Raw genomic sequence first — 22,458 nt, 5'->3', positions numbered from 1 at the left:
GTGTGTGTGTCCGTCTATTGTTGAAGAAGGCATTAATGGCCGAAAGCTTTATTTATTTGTGACAGTCTTTTTGTTGCGCCTATCTGTGACTGAGAATCTCCACTATATGGTGAGTAGCAACTTCTTTTTCATATTAGACAGTATTTGTCACTGTTGCCATACTCCTTTATTTATTAAAATTTCTTCTGTTCTTATTTCACTCATGTTTACTACAATTTTCGATTATTTACATAGGCTTTTTGTAGCCTTGACTAATTTTTTAGGATATCAACCGCTTTCCATAATAGTCCAAATTTTGTTTCTGTTCACAATGCCAAATGTTTTTACCAAATCTATGAATGCTACAAGTGTTTGTACATTGTTTTCTCATCTTTTCTCTATTACTTTTTGCAGAGTAAATATGAAGGGATTATTTCAATAGTGGTACAAGTGTATTTTTGTTCATTCTGAGATAGAGAGTCCTAAAGTTAAATGAGCGTTGAAAAATCTGCAGTTGAGATACCAGAAGTATTCCAGTATATATACTTGAATATTTCTGGTATCTCAATTGCAGGTATACACTGACGTCACCTAATTCACAGGATAGTGACGTCCACATATAGAAATGGCAGTAGTATCGTATACACAAAGGATAAAGGGGCAGTGCGTTGTCGGAGCTGTCATTTGTACTCGGGTGATTCGTACGAAAAGGTTTCCGACGTGATTATGGCCACACGAGAGGAATTAACAGATCTGGAACACGGAATGGAAGCTGGAGCTAGATGCCTGGGACATCTCATTACGGAAATCATTAGGAAATTCAGTATTCCGATATCCACAGTGTCGACAGTGTGCCGAGAATACCAAATTTGGAGCATTACTTTGAGAAGTAATGTTTGACAATGCAGTGGCCAACAACCTTTACTTAATGACTGAGAGCATCGGAGTTCGTGTAGACCTGTCGGAGCTAACAGAGCGGAAATCAATGTGGGACTTACGATGGATGTTTCTGTTAGGACAGTGCAGCAAAATATGCTGTTAGTGGGCTGTGACAGCAGACTACCGATGCGAGTGCCTCTGCAAACAGCACAACCTCACCTGCAGCACCTCTCCTGGACTTGTAAGCATAACGGTCGGACCCTAGATGACTGGAAAACCGTGTCCCGGTCAGATGAGTCAGTATTTCAGTCGGTAAGAACTTACGGTAGATTTCGAGTATGACGCAGACCCCACAGAGCCACAGACCCGAGTTGTGAACGAGGCACTGTGCGAGCTGACGGTGGCTCCACAGTGGTGTGGGCCGAGTTTACACGGAATGGGCCGGGTCCAACGGTCTGACAAAATCGATCGCTGACTGGAAAGGTTACGTTCAGATACTTGAAGAGCATTTGCAGCCATTCGTGGACATCGTGTTCTCACACAGTGACGGAATTTTTGTAGTGCACCACGTCACCAGTCTGAAGAGCGTAGTGGACAGTTCGAGTAAACGACCTGGCCGATCGTATTGCCCGACACGGATCCCGTCGAGCTTTTACGGGATGTAAACGAGAGGTCAATTCGTGCACAATCTCCTGCACTGGCAGCACTACCACAGAGGCAGCACAGCTCAATATTTTTCCGGGGTCCTTTCGATGACTCGTCAAGTCCGAGTCACGTCAAGTTTCTGCACTGTGCCGTGCTAAAGGAGATCCGACACGATATTAAGAGCTATCCTGTGACTTCTCTCACCTCTGTGTACTCGTCATCGAGGTTCTCCGGTTGGCCACATTTGAAAACCACAGGGGAGGATCAGTGTGTGGTGCATGAAGCACATTGTAAAACCTTCACATCTGTCCCTGCAATTCGAGAATGAGAATGAGCACCTTTCAACATTCTGTGGCATCCTGCACTAAGGTCAGGGACTAGCACCATTCAGACCAGGAAATTACCCATTCTAACAGCCACTGTGGGAACAGGGTGCAACCAACTACAGCTTGTATCCCACAGTGACAGTCGATTCCTGGCTTCTGGACTCTGAGGTCATATTAGGATCATCACAGCAACTGGTGGAGAAGGATGAGAAGATTAGCCTCACTTACATAATTTCAGTGAAGCTAAAAATCTGCTGAATTGTCACAAGAACTGCTTGTAGCCACCCTGGTTTTGAGTCAAGTGGAAAGATTGTACCAGAGACTTCAAAGATTCTATGTGTGGTTTGCTAGACTTGTGCCGTAGGTTTGAGAACTGCACTCTCCTCCTAAATGGCTCCAATGTGCTCTACACATCAGAGCCTACTACTCAGACAGCTGACTGTGCGTAGAGTACACACTAGAGATGAGCAATCTGCCCACGAATGGATCTACAGAGTAACCAATCGGTGAGTCAATAAAAATGAGTGGTACTCTTTGGATCCAAAATATCTATCCAGTGATGTTAGTGAGCATAACAAAGTTTCTAGGTCAATATGGTGAGACAGCATTCCATGGAATGCGTTGAATTATTCACTGGGACATAGACTATGACAGTAAGAAATGTCACCCACACTGCAGAAAATATGATGTAGACACTATGTATGGATGTACTTTACTGTTGTGAGCTTCCACACACAAAAAAAAAAAAAAATAGAGGTTGAAGGAATGTCAGTTTTTTAAGTCATGGCATTAATGCAGACAACACTTTCTCACCTTTTATTTTTCCTTTAAACTTGAACAGCTTACAAGGAGCTCCCACGGTGGTCCATTTGATACTTCAACATGAGAGACAGTGAAAGGGGAGCGCTCACCAATTATCTTCAAGCAAGTAAGCTGCAAGGAACTGACTCACGATAGCTCTCCGGCCACTGCTCACAACTTCATACCGCGCAGTCTGTGAGGTAGTCGTCCCATTCATCCCACTTTCGAATCACGATGCAGCTTACAATGCTCTTGGCTCATTCACTGATTTAGTTCACAGTTCAACCTGATTCCTAATTGGCCTAGTGTTCTGAGTTCAAGTTCAGCTGAGTGTGAATTTTGTTAATTATTATAACAAGGTGTGTGTATTTCATTTTAAATGTTTTGTATCTTTTTGTGCACGTGTCGATTATAAAATAAACTAAATGTACATTTTTTTCTTGTTTCAAGCTTATTTCTACTTAAAAAGTGCAAGTGGAAAACTGGATGAAAAAAAAAAAAAGGAAAATATCATATGATTTTATCCATACTGGATGAGAGGTCGTGGTTGTGAATGTCAATGTTAAAAAATATATCGGCTCAACCACTTGTTTATAGTGTAAAACACTAAGATTGACGCGTTTTGGAAGTCAAGCTTCCATCATCAGAATAATAAAAAGTAAAAGAACCTGTTAAAACTCGCTAAAATGGAACATGCACCAGGCACAATAAAATTGATAGTAAAATTAGAACATCATGGCTACTTCCCTTGTTGCAGCCGTGTCTTCCAAGGTGCATCTCCTCATAGTCATCAAAATACAAAAAACTCTAAAATGTTGTTGCCTATGGTGTTCAACATCTAACCACATGGCTCTCTCCTCTATCATCGTAAACCGCCCGTATGTCTTCGTTGATACCACACACCACGTAGCCAAACACGACACTGAAACGTGAGTGAGCTCTCGCCCAAGTACACAAGGAAGTCACAGAGATGTCTATACAAACAGATAACGTATACATGTTCCAAGAACCTCATGAAATGATGGTATCCTGCCAATTGCTAAAATTGTAGTTACTAAAAGAAACCAGTGAAATGTATCGTAATTTCCAGCTGTTCTAGTAGATCCAGCTTTTTGCCATTGTCCTCTCTATGTAAAATAACAAGATCCTGATCTATTCCCAACATGGGGGTGTCCTGTTTCCCAAATATGCGTGGCTACAGCTGACTTTTCGAAAGTATTAAGCCAGAAAGCATCGCTATGTTCTTTGTAATGTACTTTAAAAGCCCTACCAGTTTGGCCTACATAGCTTGCCTTGCACATGTTACACTGAATTTTATAGACCCCAGCTCTCTCATATTTATAGATTTCCTGCTGCAAATTATTTCTTAGTTTAAACCGCAGCGTATTATAGGTCTGAAAAGTGGTATCAACTTTAAAAGGTTTGAAAATGTTAGCCACTTTTTGCGAAATATCACCGAAGTATAGTATTGTGACTCTCGTACTAATATTTGCGGTATTCTTCCTTGCATTCACACGCTGTTTCTGTCGTATTAATTTATTGACAACGTTTTGGTGATATCCATTAACTCTGGCTAGTTGTTTCACGATGTACAGCTCAGTAATTCTGACTTCTTCATTCATAGGGACTCTAAAGGCTCTATCTATCAAAGATCTAAAAGCAGAAAGATTATGGCTATTAGGATGGCAGGAATTATTTTGTATCAACACATCTGTTGTGGTTGGTTTCCTAAATATTTTATAAACATGCCTATCATTTTGTTTCCTAATACTTAGGCCGAGAAATTGCAGTTCACCATTCTTCTCTTCTTCCACAGTGAATTCAATTTTACCGTGTAACTCGTTAAATTTATTTACTATTTCTGCAAATCCTTTTTTTTGTCCATCAATAAGACGCAGCGTATAATCTACACAGCATTTGTAATATACAACTTTATACACAGGATATTGCAGGTTAACGAGGAGTCTTTTATCGAAATGATTTATAAAGATGTCTGTTATGGTTCCAGATATACTGGAACCCATAGCCAGTCCATCTTTTTGCATATAAAATTTATTGTTAAAAGATAAATAATTGTATTTCAGAACGAATTCTAACAGTTTGGTGAATTTGACCATTTCTTGCTGAGACAGTGTTTTGTACTTAAGCAAATTTTCTTTGATGACCTTAACGGCCTCATTTACCGGCACATTCACATAAAGGTTTTTAATGTCTAGAGATACTAGGCGGGCCATGTCAATGATAGGCTTATCCTTAATTTCATTTATCAAAGCTAATAATTCAGCTATTTGATGTATCTACTGTGTTCTTTACTGAAGCTTGTCTCAAGGCCCTTTATAAGTGATGGTTGTGCTGTTGTAGGACTGGGGTGAACAATTGTTTGTATTTCCTTGAATTTAATTTAGTTTTTGGACAGGATACATCAAAAGTATTGAGAACAACCACGAGACAATTCAACAAAAACCAAATCAATGAAATAGAAGCAAATTTTAGAAGACATCACACTCGGGAATTTTATAAAGCCTTTAAATCACAACTATTGAAGTTTAAACCTCCTACGTTAGATGTAAGAGGACTCAATGGAAAACTAAATTTGAATGACAAATCATGTGCTGCAGCTTTTCGAAATTACTTTTCATCCCTGCTGAATGCTGAAAATCCAAATGAAAAGCTTGATTTTTATCCTACTGTTCCTCCTGCAGATAGTCCCCCTCCCACATTAGTCCCCCTCCCACATTAGTCCCCCTCCCACATTAGATGAAATCATGAAAACAATACAAGGCTTGAAAAATAACAAATCTGGAGGTGAGGATTGCGTTGTTGTTGTTGTCTTCAGTCCTGAGACTGGTTTGATGCAGCTCTCCATGCTACTCTATCCTGTGCAAGCTTCTTCATCTCCCAGTACCTACTGCAACCTACATCCTTCTGAATCTGCTTAGTGTATTCATCTCTTGGTCTCCCTCTACGATTTTTACCCTCCACGCTGCCTTCCAATACTAAATTGGTGATCCCTTGATGCCTCAGAACATGTCCTACTAACCGATCCCTTCTTCTGGTCAAGTTATGCCACAAACTTCTCTTCTCCCCAATCCTATTCAATACTTCCTCATTAGTTATGTGATCTACCCATCTAATCTTCAGCATTCTTGTGTAGCACCACATTTCAAAAGCTTCTATTCTCTTCTTGTCCAAACTATTTACCGTCCATGTTTCACTTCCATACATGGCTACACTCCATACAAATACTTTCAGAAATGACTTCCTGACACTTAAATCTATACTCGATGTTAACAAATTTCTCTTCTTCAGAAACGCTTTCCTTGCCATTGCCAGTCTACATTTTATATCCTCTCTACTTCGACCATCATCAGTTATTGTGCTCCCCAAATAGCAAAACTCCTTTACTACTTTAAGTGTCTCATTTCCTAATCTAATACCCTCAGCATCACCCGACTTAATTCGACTACATTCCATTATCCTCGTTTTGCTTTTGTTGATGTTCATCTTATATCCTCCCTTCAAGACACCATCCATTCCGTTCAACTGCTCTTCCAAGTCCTTGGCTGTCTCTGACAGAATTACAATGTCATCGGCGAACCTCAAAGTTTTTATTTCTTCTCCATGGATTTTAATACCTACTCCAAATTTTTCTTTTGTTTCCTTTACTGCTTGCTCAATATACAGATTGAATAACATTGGGGAGAGGCTGCAACCCTGTCTCACTCCCTTCCCAACCGCTGCTTCCCTCTCATGCCCCTCGACTCTTATAACTGCCATCTGGTTTCTGTACAAATTGTAAATAGCCTTTCGCTCCCTGTATTTTACCCCTGCCACCTTTAGAATTTGAAAGAGAGTATTCCAGTCAACATTGTCAAAAGCTTCCTCTAAGTCTACAAATGCTTGAAACGTAGGTTTGCCTTTCCTTAATCTTTCTTCTAAGATAAGTCGTAAGGTCAGTATTGCCTCACGTGTTCCAGTATTTCTACGGAATCCAAACTGATCTTCCCCGAGGTCGGCTTCTACTAGTTTTTCCATTCGTCTGCAAAGAATTTGTATTAGTATTTTGCAGCTGTGGCTTATTAAACTGATTGTTCGGTAATTTTCACATCTGTCAACACCTGCTTTCTTTGGGATTGGAATGATTATATTCTTCTTGAAGTCTGAGGGTATTCTGGCTGTTTCATACATCTTGCTCACCAGATGGTAGAGTTTTGTCAGGACTGGCTCTCCCAAGGCCGTTAGTAGTTCTACTGGAATGTTGTCTACTCCGGGGGCCTTGTTTCGACTCAGGTCTTTCAGTGCTCTGTCAAACTCTTCACGCAGTATCGTACCTCCCATTTCATCTTCATCTACATCCTCTTCCATTTCCATAATATTGTCATCAAGTACATCGCCCTTGTATAGACCCTCTATATACTCCTTCCACCTTTCTGCTTTCCCTTCTTTGCTTAGCACTGGGTTTCCATCTGAGCTCTTGATGTTCATACACGTGGTTCTCTTATCTCCAATGGTCTCTTTAATTTTCCTGTAGGCAGGATTGCATCTTGGCTGAAATGTGGAAATATGCAGATCATGATACAACAAAACATCTCCATGATATCATAGTGAAGATTTGGGGAACTGAAACTCTACCTTCAGATTGGACCATAGCAATTATTCACCCACTTCATGAAAAAGGCGTAAAGAGTAATCTGAATAATTACCGAGGATGTACAAGAGTTTTTCCAGACTGTTGTTAAACAGAGCTAAATCAGTCATAGGTCAACAATTGGGCGAATATCAAGCAGGTTTCAGGACGTCAAGATCCTGTGCACAGCAGATCCATAACTTGAAATCTGTTATATCATACGCCAAATCAAGATAAAAAATGTTTGTTGTGACCTTTGTCAACTTTCAAAAAGCATATGACTGAATTGATCAAGAAACAATAAAGAATACCCTTGCCAAATTTTGTCTAGATATGGAAACAACCAATCTGATAAGCGCCACTTTAAATAACACAGTGTCAAAAGTCAAGTTCAGAGGCGAACTATCAGAACCATTTGAAATCTGTACAGAGGGGAAACAAGGTGACCTGCTCTCTCCATTGCTTTTCAACTGTGTCCTGGAAAAGATAGCCAGAGAGTGGAAAAAAACCATATCACCAGGTTATGGGATTCAAATTGGACACAAAAGAAATGGCCTCAGTGGAAGCTGTTTGGTTTTTGCTGATCATCTGGCAGTCATTGCAATAAGGTTCAAGTGTCCAGCCTACAATCAATTGCTGCTAAGATTTGCCTAAAAATGGTATTTAACAAAAGTGAATTCATCACAAACATCAAACACGATCCTCCTTATATTGAAATACAACAAGAAAAAATCAAGCTGTCGAAGAAATTTAAATATCTTAGAGAAATAATTACACCTGGTGGTTCAGAAAATACAGCTGTAGAAAGTAGGTGTTCTAAACTAGAAGGTGCTTTTCATCTGTGCAAAGACTTATACAAAAGCAAAAGCCTGTCTTCAAACCTAAAACTTTGTCATTATAACACTGTAATCAGCCTGTCAGCTTTGTATGCATCAGAATGTGTAAACATGATAAAGAAAGGACCACTACGAAAACTTGAAATAAAAGACAGGATAATTTTGAGGAATTGGCCCTATCAAAGAAAATGGAGAATTCCACCGAAGACACAACTGTGAATTATACAGAAGACATTGTTACCAGCATGAGGAAGCAGAGAATGATGTTTTTTGGTCATCTGGAAAGAATGAACCCGCAAAGTCTTACTCATCGTATACATTCATCAATTTCAAAAACAAAATCATATTCAAAATGAGAAAGCCAAGTTAAAAAGGATTTACAGGAAGCTGAAATTTCATTTGATGACATTCAATATCGAGAAGTTTTCAGAGAAAAAGTCAAAATTACTAAAAACCTTATTTCACTTACTACGCCATTTCCACATCCTGCCTGCAAATGGTCAAAACAGAGAAAAGAAGCACAGCCAGTGAAAATGAAAATCTACTAGCAAAAGAGGAAAACACAATCAGGGAAGAGATAAGAATCTTCGAGGTCCATAGCAGGCCAAAATGATAGCAAAAATATATTTCTCAAGTGTCACAAACACCTGTAATTTACGACTGAAAGAAAAATAAATAAATAAAGTCTCATATTTCCCAAATACTAGTCAGGCTTACTGGATCAGTAATGAGTACTCAAGTCTAGTTATTAAAGAATTGCTCAGCTAAAGGGTGTGCTTCTTTTTTTTTTTTTTTTTTTTAAAAAAAAAAAAAAAAGGATTGTTGGTGTGAAAAAGGTATATGGAAACCTATGAAATAAAGGTATAATGTTAAAATGTGAATTTTTGTTCTCTATGATATTAATGTACAAGATTACTATGTACAAACTATCACATGTTCGATCAGAGGGGGGAGGATATGTAGTGCTTCGAGAATTTCCACATAAATTCTAGAATCGCTCAGACTTCTACCGTCTCGAACACACGATACTTTAAATATAAGTGTGAGAGAGCCTACCTACTGTGAGTCACCTGTCTGTGTGTGCAGGTTCGAAGTGTAAATAAGAAGCCCGTAGACATGGCAGTCGAACGGCACCAACAAGTGTTTGCCGGTCACGCCATGAGCCGTAGTGAAAGAACAAGGAGTATTTATGTATTCTGTGCTGTTTTATAACTTTGACTATTGTAGTGGAAAAAAAGATCAGTTGAAATATTGTTAATTATTGTTTGTTTTGGACATAAAGAGGATAAGATGTGTGTTCAGATTCAGACTGAGAATGGACTCGGGTTTTAAGCCAACCTTTCCTTATGTGTAAATGAACTCTGTTTTTAACCTATGGATATGCAAAGGGACTTACTTGATAGTGTTTGTTTATGTAGAGGATGAGTTTTGTAAAAGTTTGATGTTCAAATATACGTCATAAAGTGAAGTAAAACAAACTGTGTATGTCTGCTTATTGTTATAAGTAGAAAGAGTCATGAGAAATTCCTGTTCCTAGCAGATATAAGCAGAGAAGAAGAGAAAAGGAGCTTGCAACAGCAAGCTAACCAGCAAGGAAAGTCAGCTGACCACCTCAAGTAAGTTGTATCGTTTAAGAAGTGGGATTTTGCACACATACTTCGCCACTTTAAGTCACCCATAGTGTTAGAAACTTCACAGTCTTGAATGTTATTGAATTTAGCATATGTTAAAATTCAGAAATAATAAACATGTATTTTTTTCTTTTCTCCAAAAGAATTCCTGCCTCAAGATAGTGGCCTCCAAAGATGACACTGCGAACACCATTCTGAAGATGTGAATTTCATAAATTTTTTTTAAAATGCTGTGTCTTTGTAGCTGTTCTAGATATTTTGTTAGAGCTTTTCTTATTTGAAAGATAATTGATTTATGATTACAATGGTATCCTCCGATTGGACATATCTGCTAAAGTTCTGTTACTGCTGCCTTTTGAACATTTTATAAAATTATGGAAAAATGCCAATCCAGAAAAGTTAGATTTTTTCCCCTTGATTATTACCATGTATTACTATATTCTCTGTAAAGGAGAGCTTCCATTTTCAAGTTGCACAGGTTTCGTTTGAAAAAAACTTTTTTTTTTTTTTTAACTTTCAAGGATAATGTATGTCTTCACTCAAGTTGTTTCTTACTAATTTCTTTGTTACAATGTTTATTTCTATTGTCTTTGTTGCAGTTATTTCTTATCACTTTCTTTGTTGCAGTTCTTTCTTTTCATTTTCATTGTTGCAGATATTTCTTACCCCTTGCTGTAGTTTCTTTGTGGTTGTTCATTGCAGGTTTCTGTATTGTAGTTGTTCAGTGCTAATTTGTTTACTGAAGAAGCTTCTAAGAAATCTGAGATAATCCAGTGAGTTCTGTGTTTTCATGAGGAATTTGCCAGTTGACACAGTTGCAGTGTGTTTTGTGAAAAGAACTGTTTGAAATGTCTTCTGACTGGGGCAACAGGAGAGTGAAGTGTGCTGACTATTTGCATAGCTATAAAAGAGTGATAAATAAGACAAACAAACAAAAATAGACTTTGTTCAGGTTGGCAACAAGTGTTCTTATTTGAAGGTTCTGTTTCAAAGTGAAGATGTTTCCATTGACAACTTTTTGTGCTCTAAATGTTTTGACAGAATAACAACAATGATAGTATCTGAACAAGGTGAAGTATCCCATGGTGCAGATGATGCAGATTTTGCATCAACAGAGGAAGAATTAAATACCCTGAATCAGTCAAGTACAGAGGTAAGTGTTAGTCCTGTTAAGAAACCGTTATCAGTGAAGTCGAGTCATAAGCTCTATGCATCAAGAAAGCGCAGAGAAATTACTAAGGCTATGGATGAATACACTACAGCAAAACTGACCACACTCAATGAACTAGAAATTTCATCTTCAGAAGAAAATTAACCAAAGCACTCTTGCACCACTTGCCAGGAATTTTTCACAAATATCAATTCAGCTGTTGAATATTATGCATCCTACAGTGAAAAGGTGCAAGTTTTAAGTATTATTCCAGAGACATTTTCAGAGAAAACAATTTTGAACCCTGTCCCATCAGTATCAAAGTACATGGTAGACAAATCAAGAAATGTGAGGTCTGTCAAAGGAGTCTTTGGAAGACCAGATCCCTCTTATGGTCATCCCATAGAAGCAGCTCAAGTTCAAATAGTGCAGTCATTTTATCTGGAAGATAAATGGGACTGTTCTCGCCAGAGTACCAACAAAAAAGACACTATAACTGTAACAGTTGAAGGTAAAAAATTTGTGAAAGTGAAGACCTACATGACTCGCAGTATTAAAGAAACTTTTGCAATTTACAAGAGCAACTATACAATTTCATATATTGGAAGATCAAAATTTTATGCACTATGACCTGTCTGTTTATGTGTGTCCTGCGTGAATGTTGAACTTTGTGTGGTAACTTTGAAGAACTTACTAGACCATGTGACGTATGACATCTTGTTTGGTCGAGTGAAGTCTGTGATGTAAACTGAGAGACTTCTTTGTTTGAAGTATGTGGTGACTGCCTGGAAAGGGAGGACTGTCTCTACAGACACTTGGCCTGGAAGACGTAGCAGATAACTCTGCAGAAATTACATATGTGATATGAGAGGAAAATAAACTAATCAAGAAAACTGTTGCCTTGGACAGTTTCACTCATGAGCTTGGTAAATGGTCAATGAAAGCAGTAACACACCAGCATCTGAAGAAATTGCAACAACAACATATTGCAGAAGTGAAAGGGCGTGCACAGGCTGAAGAACTATGTTTTTAATGCTTCACTGTGATTTTGCTGAGAGCTGGTCTGTAATTCTCCCACAAGAAGTACAAGGGTATCATTGGAGTAATGACCAGTTTCAATTTTCACAGAAGTGCCATTTTCAAAACAAGACCATAAGTGTTGCAGTTATAAGTGATGACACAGGACATGACTCAGCACGTGCTTTGCTAGCAATACACAAAATTCTTCAACTGCAAACAGGGGCAGAGAAGATCATCATTATTTCTGATGGTGCTCCTAGCCATTTTAAAAATTGTTACAAGTTGTTTGAATTGAGTAAGTCGCTTGTGCCAACTGACTGGGTATACAGTGCTACTGGTCACAGGAAGGGGCCATGTGATGGTGTAGGAGGCCTGCTGAAGAATCATGCTGCAAAACATAATATTTCCAGATCAAATACAGCTGCAATTCAGAACGCTGAGGATTTTACGAGAGTCGTGAAATCTTACACATCCACAGCTCTCATTCTTTTGTCCAAAGAGGAAATCGAAGAATTCCGTGAGCAGAGAAAAGAAGAATGGTCCAAACAACCTACTTATGTGAAGGGAATTCAGAAGACACATTGCTGGACACAAAGTGATGGGTGAACTCATATTGCACACACTTTAAAAAGCAACAAAGAAGAAATTTCGTTTGTTTGGCCAACACCTCAGAAACAGCAAAATAACATACAGATTCTCAACGTGAGAAGGGGGATGTTTGTCGCATGTATGTATGACTGTGACTGGTGGATTGCAGAGATTATAGACACCAATTATGAGCTGAACAAAACTGAAGTGAACCTTACGCTACCACATGGACCAGCTGCTGGATATAGGTTTCCAGCTGAAGGACAGCAACAACGCCTTCTGTCCTCACAATGTTTTGTAGAGTGTAAGTGCTCCAATCCCTATTAGTTCAACAGGAAGGCATCACTCTATATCAAAGGAAGATACTGAAGCAGTGGAACACTTTTTCAGTTCATTGACTGGCTAATTTCAGTACAAAACAGAGTGCACAGAAGTTGTATAAATTGGAACCTTTAAGTTTTTGGACCTTTCACATACATTTTGGAACAATTTAAAATGCTTGAAAAATGAGTCTCTTACTCATCTTTCAAATCTAAAATTATGTTAACAAGATTGGGTTTTGATTTTTATGAGCCTGTTATGTAATAATGTGGTAATAAAACAGGTTCTATGTAGGCCTATAGCAAAAATTTCAATTGTTTACAAAACCCGTTCAAGCTAAAAATGGAAGCTCTCCTTTTCAGGGAATGTAGAACTATATGGTACTAATCAACAAAAAAAGTCAAAATTTTATGGACTGGCACATTTTGAAAAAAAAAAATTACATAAATTATAAAAAAGGTCAGAATGCTATAGTAAAACAACTTTGACAGATAAGTCCAAATGGAGGATTTCTATGTAATCATAAAGCAATTACCTTTCAAATAAAAAAAACAACAAAATATCTAGAACTGTTCCAGAGATACAACATTTTAAATTTTTTTCCTAAATTCACACCTTCAAAATAGTATGTGCAGTGTCATCTCCAGAGGGCTGTATCTCGGAGGAGAAATTTTCTTGGAGAAAACAAAAAAGTATGTATTGTTTTTAATTTTTACTGAAGATGAAAAGTAGGACTGTTCAGAAATATTAAAATTATTATTAAAATGTTTTTATTATTATTAAAATATTAAAATTATTAATATCCTTTCCAAAATTGTTTAAAATAAGGTAAACATATTTTTTTGTTTTAGTAAGTGAATGGTCAGTCATAAAAATAAGTTAGTGTTCATATCAGCAGGAGGCCAACTGCATTACACTTGCAGCACAACGTCTTTGCCAAGTGAGTTGCTTACCCTTGGCCTGAAGGCAATGCTCCTCTAGAAATGATTTTCAAATACCACAAAGGCACCGAGAGTTGTGGACGTGGTAGTGTGTACAAACAGTTTGTCGATACACAGTATGTTATGTGGCGGCATTGCTATCGAGGAAACAAGTAACATCCGCATGTCGTTTGATTGCAAACTTCCTTCTGCCTGCAAGTACTTAAGACATTCAATTATCCTCGTTTTGCTTTTGTTGATGTTCATCTTATATCCTCCTTTCAAGACACTGTCCATTCCATTCAACTGCTCTTCCAAGTTCACTCAGTTCTGGGCCAGGAACTGGCAATTGAAAACTTGCTTCAACCGGCCCATATGCTCCACTCTGCACCACAACAATGCTTCACATTACACTTCATGGTGTGTCTGCTGTTGATGTTGCTCTACAACCGCTTGGGATGACTTCTAGAATTGGTATTATACCAATGAACTTACCCTATGTTATTCACAAATTATCATGAATGATCTTTCACTTTTTATTAGAAGTAGCCCAACTTGATTGTGAATGTGTACCATGAATAAAGTGTTCTTTGCTTCAACGTGAAAATCAACATTTACTGTGGCATGCATCACCAAGAACAGAATATAATGGCTAAGAAACAGGGAATGTGCATAATTGCTGAACATTTACTTATTTCACACAATGCACTGAGGGAATTAGAAGAAATCATAATTTTATATACACAAATAAAAGGCTGGAAACTGGATTTATTAGAAGAACTTTAAATTTATCAACATCTTGCTTAGAAAGACGGTAACATTTTGAACTTGCAAGTAAGCACTTCCTTGACAGATTTGAACCACTGCTCACGGTCACATAATATGTGTTTACCGATCTCCACTAATATCAGTGAATGTGCGGTCCTCCTGAAAATATTGTTTCTCTACCGTTAAGCTACCGATGTTTCATATCACCAAGTTTCATTTTTCGTGGCCTTATCAAGACAATTCTTATGTTGAGATGTAGCTTTATCCAGTTTATTCTGTCCTCCATCCTTTTTGTAAACAGAAGTAATTTTTTGTAACAGTTATCTTCTGCAAACTAAAGCTACATGCAGTATAACTTTGCCACATACATGTTTTACAGATAATTTTATATTTAATGTTGTTGTTGTTGTTGTTGTTGTGGTCTTCAGTCCAGAGACTGGTTTGGTGCAGCTCTCCACGCTACTCTATCCTGTGCAAGCTTCTTCATCTCCCAGTACCTACTGCAACCTACATCCTTCTGAATCTGTTCAGTGTATTCATCTCTTGGTCACCCTCTGTGATTTTTACCCTCCACGCTGCCCTCCAATGCTAAATTTGTGATCCCTTGATGCCTCAGAACATGTCCTACCTACCGGTCCCTTCTTCTCGTCAAGTTGTGCCACAAACTCCTCTTCTTCCCTATTCTATTCAATACTTCCTCATTAGTTAAGTGATCTACCCATCTAATCATCAGCATTCTTGTGTAGCACCACATTTCGAAAGCTTCTATTCTCTTCTTGTCCAAACGATTTATCGTCCACGTTTCACTTCCATACATGGCTACACTCCATACAAATACTTTCAGAAAGGACTTCTTGATGCTTAAATATACACTAGATGTTAACAAATTTCTCTTCTTCAGAAAAGATTTCCTTGCCATTGCCAGCCTACATTTTATATCCTCTCTACTTTGACCATCATCAGTTATTTTGCTCCCCAAATAGCAAAACTCCTTTCCAACTTTAAGTGTCCCATTTCCTAATCTAAATCCCTCAGCATCACCCGACTTAATTCGACTGCATTCCATTATTCTCATTTTGATTTTGTTGATGTTCATCTTATATCCTCCTTTCAAGACACTGTCCATTCCATTCAACTGCTCTTCCAAGTCCTTTCCTGTCTCTGATAGAATTACAATGTCATCGGCAAACCTCAAAGTTTTTATTTCTTCTCCATGGATTTTAATTCCTACTCCAAATTTTTCTATTGTTTCCTTTACTCCTCAATATACAGATTGAATAACATTGGGGAGAGGCTACAACCCTGTCTCACTCCCTTCGGAGAGGCTACAACCCTGTCTCACTCCCTTCCCAACCACTGCTTCACTTTCACGCCCCACAACTCTTATAACTGCCATCTGGTTTCTGTACAAATTGTAAATAGCCTTTCACTCCCTGTATTTTACCCCTGCCACCTTCATAATTTGGAAGAGAGTATTCGAGTCAACATTGTCAAAAGCTTTCTCTTAAGTCTACAAATGATAGAAACGTAGGTTTGCCTTTCCTTAATGTATTTTCTAAGATAAGCCATAGGGTCTGTATTGCCTCACGTGTTCCAACATTTCTACAGAATCCAAACTGATCTTCTCCGAGGTTGGCTTCTACCAGTTTTTCCATTCACCTGTAAAGAATTCGTGTTAGTATTTTGCTGCTGTGGTTTATTAAACTGATAGTTTGGTAATTTTCACATCTGTCAACACCTGCTTTCTTTGGGATTGGAATTATTATATTCTTCTTGAAGTCTGAGGGTATTTCGCCTGTCTCATACATCTTGCTCACCAGATGGTACAGTTTTGTCATGGTTGGCTCTCCCAAGGCTATCAGTAGTTCTAATGGAATGTTGTCTGTTCCCAGGGCCTTGTTTCGACTTAGGTCTTTCAGTGCTCTGTCAAAGTCTTCACGCAGTATTACATCTCCCATTTCATCTTCATCTACATCCTCTACATTGCCCTTGTATAGACTCTCTATTTACTCCTTCCACCTTTCTGCTTTCCCTTCTTTGCTCAGAACTGGGTTTCCATCTGAGCTCTTGATATTCAACAAGTGGTTCTCTTTTCTCCAAAGGTCTCTTTAATTTTCCTGCAGGCAGTATCTATCTTACCTCCTCTAAAATTATTGCATTTATTAGTGACCTTCTATACGAGATTGTCATATTGCTTTAATGTAAAAATCTCTACGTTCTGCATGCTGAACCTCAGAAATATTTTTCTTTTAATATTTTGTTACATTCGTAAAAATAATTTTTGTAACTGGTTATGTACATTTTTAGGGCCCACACCTTCTGAATAAAATATTTTTAGAACTATTGAAGCCTAGGGTCCAGGGCTAATAAACTGTGACTCGGTAACACAGATCTTGAATTACCTAATTTCTGGAGTTCTTCGAACTGAATTGCAAAAGTACATCCTATTTGTCCAACAAAAAGGCATTGGCAATCATTACAGTTAATCTGAAGAACACCTGTCAGTACATCTGGTTTGCGGTCACAGGTTTCATGCTGTCCAAACTGTAGGCCCGCTTGGTTTTTTCCATGAAACACAGGAATTATAATGGACTTTTGTAACCATTTGCCAACTTTTTTAGAAATAATTCCTGTGTATGGTATTTTACAATATATGGTGCATGATTACATTATAGAGTTTTATAATGGGCATTTATATTTTTACATATTTCATTTTACGTCCTAGATTCACTTGTTATAGTTTATATTATCACTACTTTTTTATCACAGCTTTTTCTGTCTAATTCTCTGTTCACTCATTTGGCCTATGTACCATTGCCTAGTTGTCTATTATGACACACATGTACACAAGTCTGTGAGGTTCAGGCTTATTTTTCTCCCATTAGTTTACTTATTTCACCTGTCAGGCACCTTTCCATATCATTATTGCTTTGTATAATGTAGGGCACTCAGATTGGTAATTCAGATTGATTCTTATTTCACTGCTTACATTACTACACTCACATTTTAGATTTGTGATGGATTTTATATATTTTATTTTACATCACTTGAGCTCATAATGTATCATACATATGACGAATTACTTTGCATGATCTATGTTACCGTTAATTTATACCATTGTGTTTACTGTTTCTACCCCTTGTTTATTCATCTAGCCTATGTACCTTTGTCTTCTTGCCTAAAACGTAAGATGCTGTTGCATGTTTGGGAGTTATTTGGCCTCACATCATATCACAGCTCATTTATATTTATTATGTTTTTAAATGAAGTATTGTAAGCACCCGGGCCAGTCAATCCAGATTTTGCAATTTTCGCTAATAACGACATCATATTTACTTGCCTCTACTCCATTGGCACCTGTGCTGGACCATGCCTCCAGACCTCTGGCATGACCCTCCACTTTGTCTTGGTTGGAATTCATACCGTGTGGCTGCCCGATGGCGAACACTGTGAGTATAGTGTTTTTTCTCGGTTTCCGATTTGTTCATCCTACCCACCTGGATATTAGATTTTTAGGTCCGTTTGATTATTATGATCTGTCCTTTTCCTAGTTCCATGTTAGATGCAGTGATTTGGAGCCCTTGCACCGTCTGGTGCATCCACATTGTGCATTACCAAATACAATAATCGAGTCATCTTGTTTCAGTAGTCTGCTCTTTTGGATTTTAGAGATACACTACACTATAATTCTTCCCTCCTCTCCTTTGTATGTTACTGTTCCCTACACCTGAAAATGGGATTTTTAAAACCCACAAGTGATTGTTGTTGGAATAAATAACTGGTACAACTGAAGAAGATCTTCTTAAATCAATTAAATGTAAAATTTACATGTTCAGCAATGTAGATGCAGAGGCAGTAGTGTCATAACTCAGTGAGGAACTTGAAACTTTCAGCTCTGCACTGGACTGTGAGGAAGAACTGTGGCTGGTATTTAAAAGAATAGTTGACCACACATTAGACGGAAATACACTGAATGAACTGTTCGTGAGGGAAGGGATTGTCCGTAATATATAATCTCTTTTGAGAAATTTCTGGTGCACAATAGGTATAAAACAAAATATAAGGCTAGATATAAGGAATCTATACATGAAACACATTTTGCAATGCACAAAGTCTTCAATGAATTTCATACCAGAATCTTATCAACACTCACAAAATACAAAGAAATTCTAGTGACACATAAAGGCTGTCAGTGGCATGAAATATGACGTCCAGGCACTCATTCATGACACAGGATTTGAAACTGGGGGTAGCAAAGCAAAAGTAAGAATGCTACAACCCATTTGTTTGCAAAGAGAAATCCAGAAGTACTGACAGTGGAGGCTTTCACAGCTGGTATCCACGTTTTTGGTGAACTTTGTTTTACAAGCATTAGGCTGTCGTCCAAGGCATCTTTCTCTGCCTAATGTTTTGTTTTCTGATGCTGGAGGCATCATAAGAGAAACAGTTCAGGTTGCTGAGTTTGTTTGAGATTGTAACGGCATTGTGAGTTGTTATTACCTCTGATGGTGCCTCCAGCATTGGAAGACAAAACACTAGGCAGAGAAATATCCATCAGACCAGGCCTAATGCCCATAAAGCAAATATAGCCGAAATCCAGGAGGGATGCCTGGGTCCAGTTCTTGGACCACTGCAAATGTGACATAGACATTATTGTCAGTGATGCTGAGAAATATCTAAAAATGACAAAGCTCTATGGCCTGACAGAATATCTACCAAATTCTATTTTGAATTTGTGCCTGATTTAGTCTCTCTTTCAATCGTAATATAACACAGATCCCTCAAACAAAAAACTGCCAAGTAGCTGGAAGAAAGCACGGGTTACAAGCATCTACAACAAGTGATCCAAAAACCTGCCGCCAAATATCTTTCGTGTACATTTGTTGGAGAATCTCTGAGCTGCAACATAATGAGATACCTCGAACAGAGTGACATCCTCCACGCTGACAAGTATTTAGGCTGGAAACGTCGGCTGTGCAGAACTCGACTCACTTTTTTGTCACACGATATTCCAAAAGCCACAGATCGAGGTAATTATGTAGATGAACTACTTCTTTGTTTTAGAAAAGAATTTGGCTCAGAAACCCCACCAACAGTTGAAGATATGCCGGTAGGGAGGATGCAGCACACTACCTCGGACAGAGGGCCATTGGTGCATATACTTCATAAGTGTGCACGGTAAGTTTTTTGCGCCCTTACTGTTTATGTTGTATATTAATGACCTGGCTGGTGCAGACAATATAAAACCAAAAAACAGACACACACAGATGTATCGTCACTGCTGTCATCTCCAGTTGCTGAGACCCATCTGTGGTGAATTACCCATCAGCTAGTCCCTATATCCCTACAGGCATACAACAGCATCTTCTTTCAGCTTTATCCTGCTATCCCTCCCCTCCCCTGCCACCCCACACCTATTCTGCATACTCACTATTCACGCCAGCTGAGACTGCTACAGAGCTCACAAAAACAAGATCAGACTAATTACAGCACACTCAGAGGCATTTAAGCAAACATTCTTCCAGCACTCCATAGGCGAATAGAATGGTAAGAAGCCCTGTGAGGTGATGTGATGGTTAAGTACCTTCTGCCATGCACTTCATAATGTTTTGTAGGGTACAGATGTAAATGTGGTAGATTTTTAGCTATTTATAAAATGCTCATACAGGATAGAAAATGCTTATATGAGATAGAAAATGATCACATCGATTATAGCATGCACACAGCCATGAAAGAAGACAGTCTTTCCACATTCTGGAGTAGGGAGAACACTCCATATAAACTGTGATATAAATAGTACTATCACCCTGTGACAGTACAAAAATTGGATGAGACAACATCTTAAGGACTAGCACTTACTATGTCACAGTGAGTGTGGCTCGATACGATACACTGACATTTAGTTGCAGTACAAGAACAGTACTTATTGTGGTGCTACACTTGTTTTGTAGGCTCCCAGGTGTTACAGAAGTGACTGCGTACAAGCGACGGAGTGTGGTTTCAGGTCACTCCCAAATTACACCCAGAATACCTCCTAATAATAAGTAATATAACTGGGTAGATAAAAAATCTATTCACCAAGCAGCAGCAGTAGGAAACGTGCAAAAGTTAAGGAAATGTGTGAACTTTCAAAGCCAGTGGCTCCTTGTAGCAGAAGGATTGAAGGGGAAGGAAGATGGATGAAGAAAAGGACCGGCAAGGTTCAGAAAATGGGAAGAGTTATGGAAAAGTCATCCAGAACTCTGGCTCAGATGAGACTTCCCAGATGGAATGGGAACCATTGACCAGGTTCTGGGTGACTTTTCTATGATTCTCCTCAGTTCTTAAACCTCGCCTACCTTTTTCCCTCATCCTTCGTCTTCAACCGTTCTGTAAGAATGTAGAGCCATTTGCTCTGAAAGCTTGCACATTCTCTTAACTTCTGCACATGTTTGCTCTTGCTGCTGCTCAGTGAGTAGATTTTTTTATCCATCCAATTATATTTTTGGAAATTGACTACTTTCATTAACAACGAGTGAGGTTTTTGTGCCACAAGATAATAAAAATCACTAGAATTTTGAACTATATAAGATTTTAGTTCAGTTTACCATAGTCATTCTCTGAACTGTTAGTGAATTAGTGTTCACCTACATCATGCAGTGTTTCTTAACTCAAGAGGTTTATTTCTATTACTAGAGTGAAATTTATTCAGAACAGTAAAAGGAATTTCTCAATGTCTGGCCTGGCTAAATACTGAGTGATGACATATTCGGCTGCTGTATTATTATTGGAAGATATATTGAAGCCAAAGCCCAATAGGCAAAGAGTTGTGACCATCTGCAACACACAGTCTGCTGACTCTTCTCTACATTCCCCTCCCACCCCTCACCCCACAATCTCTCTCTCTCCTCACACACACACACACACACACACACACACACACACACACACACACATACACAAAAGCACAAACTCCTTTTCTTATTTAACCCTCTTTTTTTAAAAAAAAAAAAAATGTTTGACTCCTAGGTGCTAGGCTTAACATATTTAAATATTTTCCTTGGATTACTGATTTAGTGTACAACTTGCAGGCATGTAACAGATAAAACTTATTTACCATATCTCTTTTTCAAGAAGAAAGGTGAACCACAACAGCACAAATGTCCACCTGCCATGATAGCAACCCGGTCCCCAATAATATCAGCTTCATCCATGTGATGGGTCGTCATAAGAATTGTGCGATGCTTTTTCTCTTCCTTGAGTACATCCCACAGTGATCTTCTTGCTGTTGGATCCATTCCAGCAGTAGGTTCATCAAATAGCACTACCTGCATCAAAAACTGGACTTTTAGAAAGGTAACAAGAACACCATCTTTTACTGAATATTTCCTATTTATGTGATTAATGGAAAATCTCATATAGAAATGTGAAACAAATACTAACAAAGAGATAGAGGGGCTGGCCAGTACTTACCTCAGCTCAGTACAGCCGATAGATACACACAAAACAAAACCGAAAATTTATGTTCCTAGCTTTCAGAACAAATGTTCCTTCATCAGGGAGGAGAGAGGGGAAAGAAAGGGAAGAAGGGAAAGGAGATTCAGTTACTCACAACCCAGGTTATGAAGCAACAGGGAAAGGAAAATAGGGAGGGTAGCAAGGATGGAGGCATGGTTGTCAGAGGGAAGGCTTCCCTCTGACAACCATGCCTCCATCCTTGCTACCCTCCCTATTTTCCTTTCCCTGTTGCTTCATAACCTGGGTTGTGAGTAACTGAATCTCCTTTCCCTTCTTCCCTTTCTTTCCCCTCTCTCCTCCCTGATGAAGGAACATTTGTTCTGAAAGCTAGGAACATAAATTTTCGGTTTTGTTTTGTGTGTATCTATCGGCTGTACTGAGCTGAGGTAAGTACTGGCCAGCCCCTCTATCTCTTTGTTAGTATTTCCTATTTATGAACTTTTTAGAGAAAATAATTGCAATGACTTCTG

The 22,458-nt window shown here is 38.5% G+C and overlaps 1 protein-coding gene across 1 annotated transcript in view; it reads right to left on the bottom strand.

Moving 5' to 3' along the window:
- LOC126161297 (phospholipid-transporting ATPase ABCA3) overlaps positions 1-22,458 on the bottom strand; it is a 787,342-nt gene that overhangs the window by 405,329 nt on the left and 359,555 nt on the right. The window contains exon 14 of the mRNA XM_049917041.1: positions 21,588-21,798. Coding sequence (XP_049772998.1) covers positions 21,588-21,798 — 211 coding nt within the window. The remainder of the gene's footprint in view (positions 1-21,587; positions 21,799-22,458) is intronic.

The sequence above is a fragment of the Schistocerca cancellata genome, chromosome 2 (assembly GCF_023864275.1).
Source record: "Schistocerca cancellata isolate TAMUIC-IGC-003103 chromosome 2, iqSchCanc2.1, whole genome shotgun sequence".
Lineage (NCBI taxonomy): Eukaryota > Metazoa > Arthropoda > Insecta > Orthoptera > Acrididae > Schistocerca > Schistocerca cancellata.
This window is presented reverse-complemented; position numbering and strand designations above follow the sequence as displayed.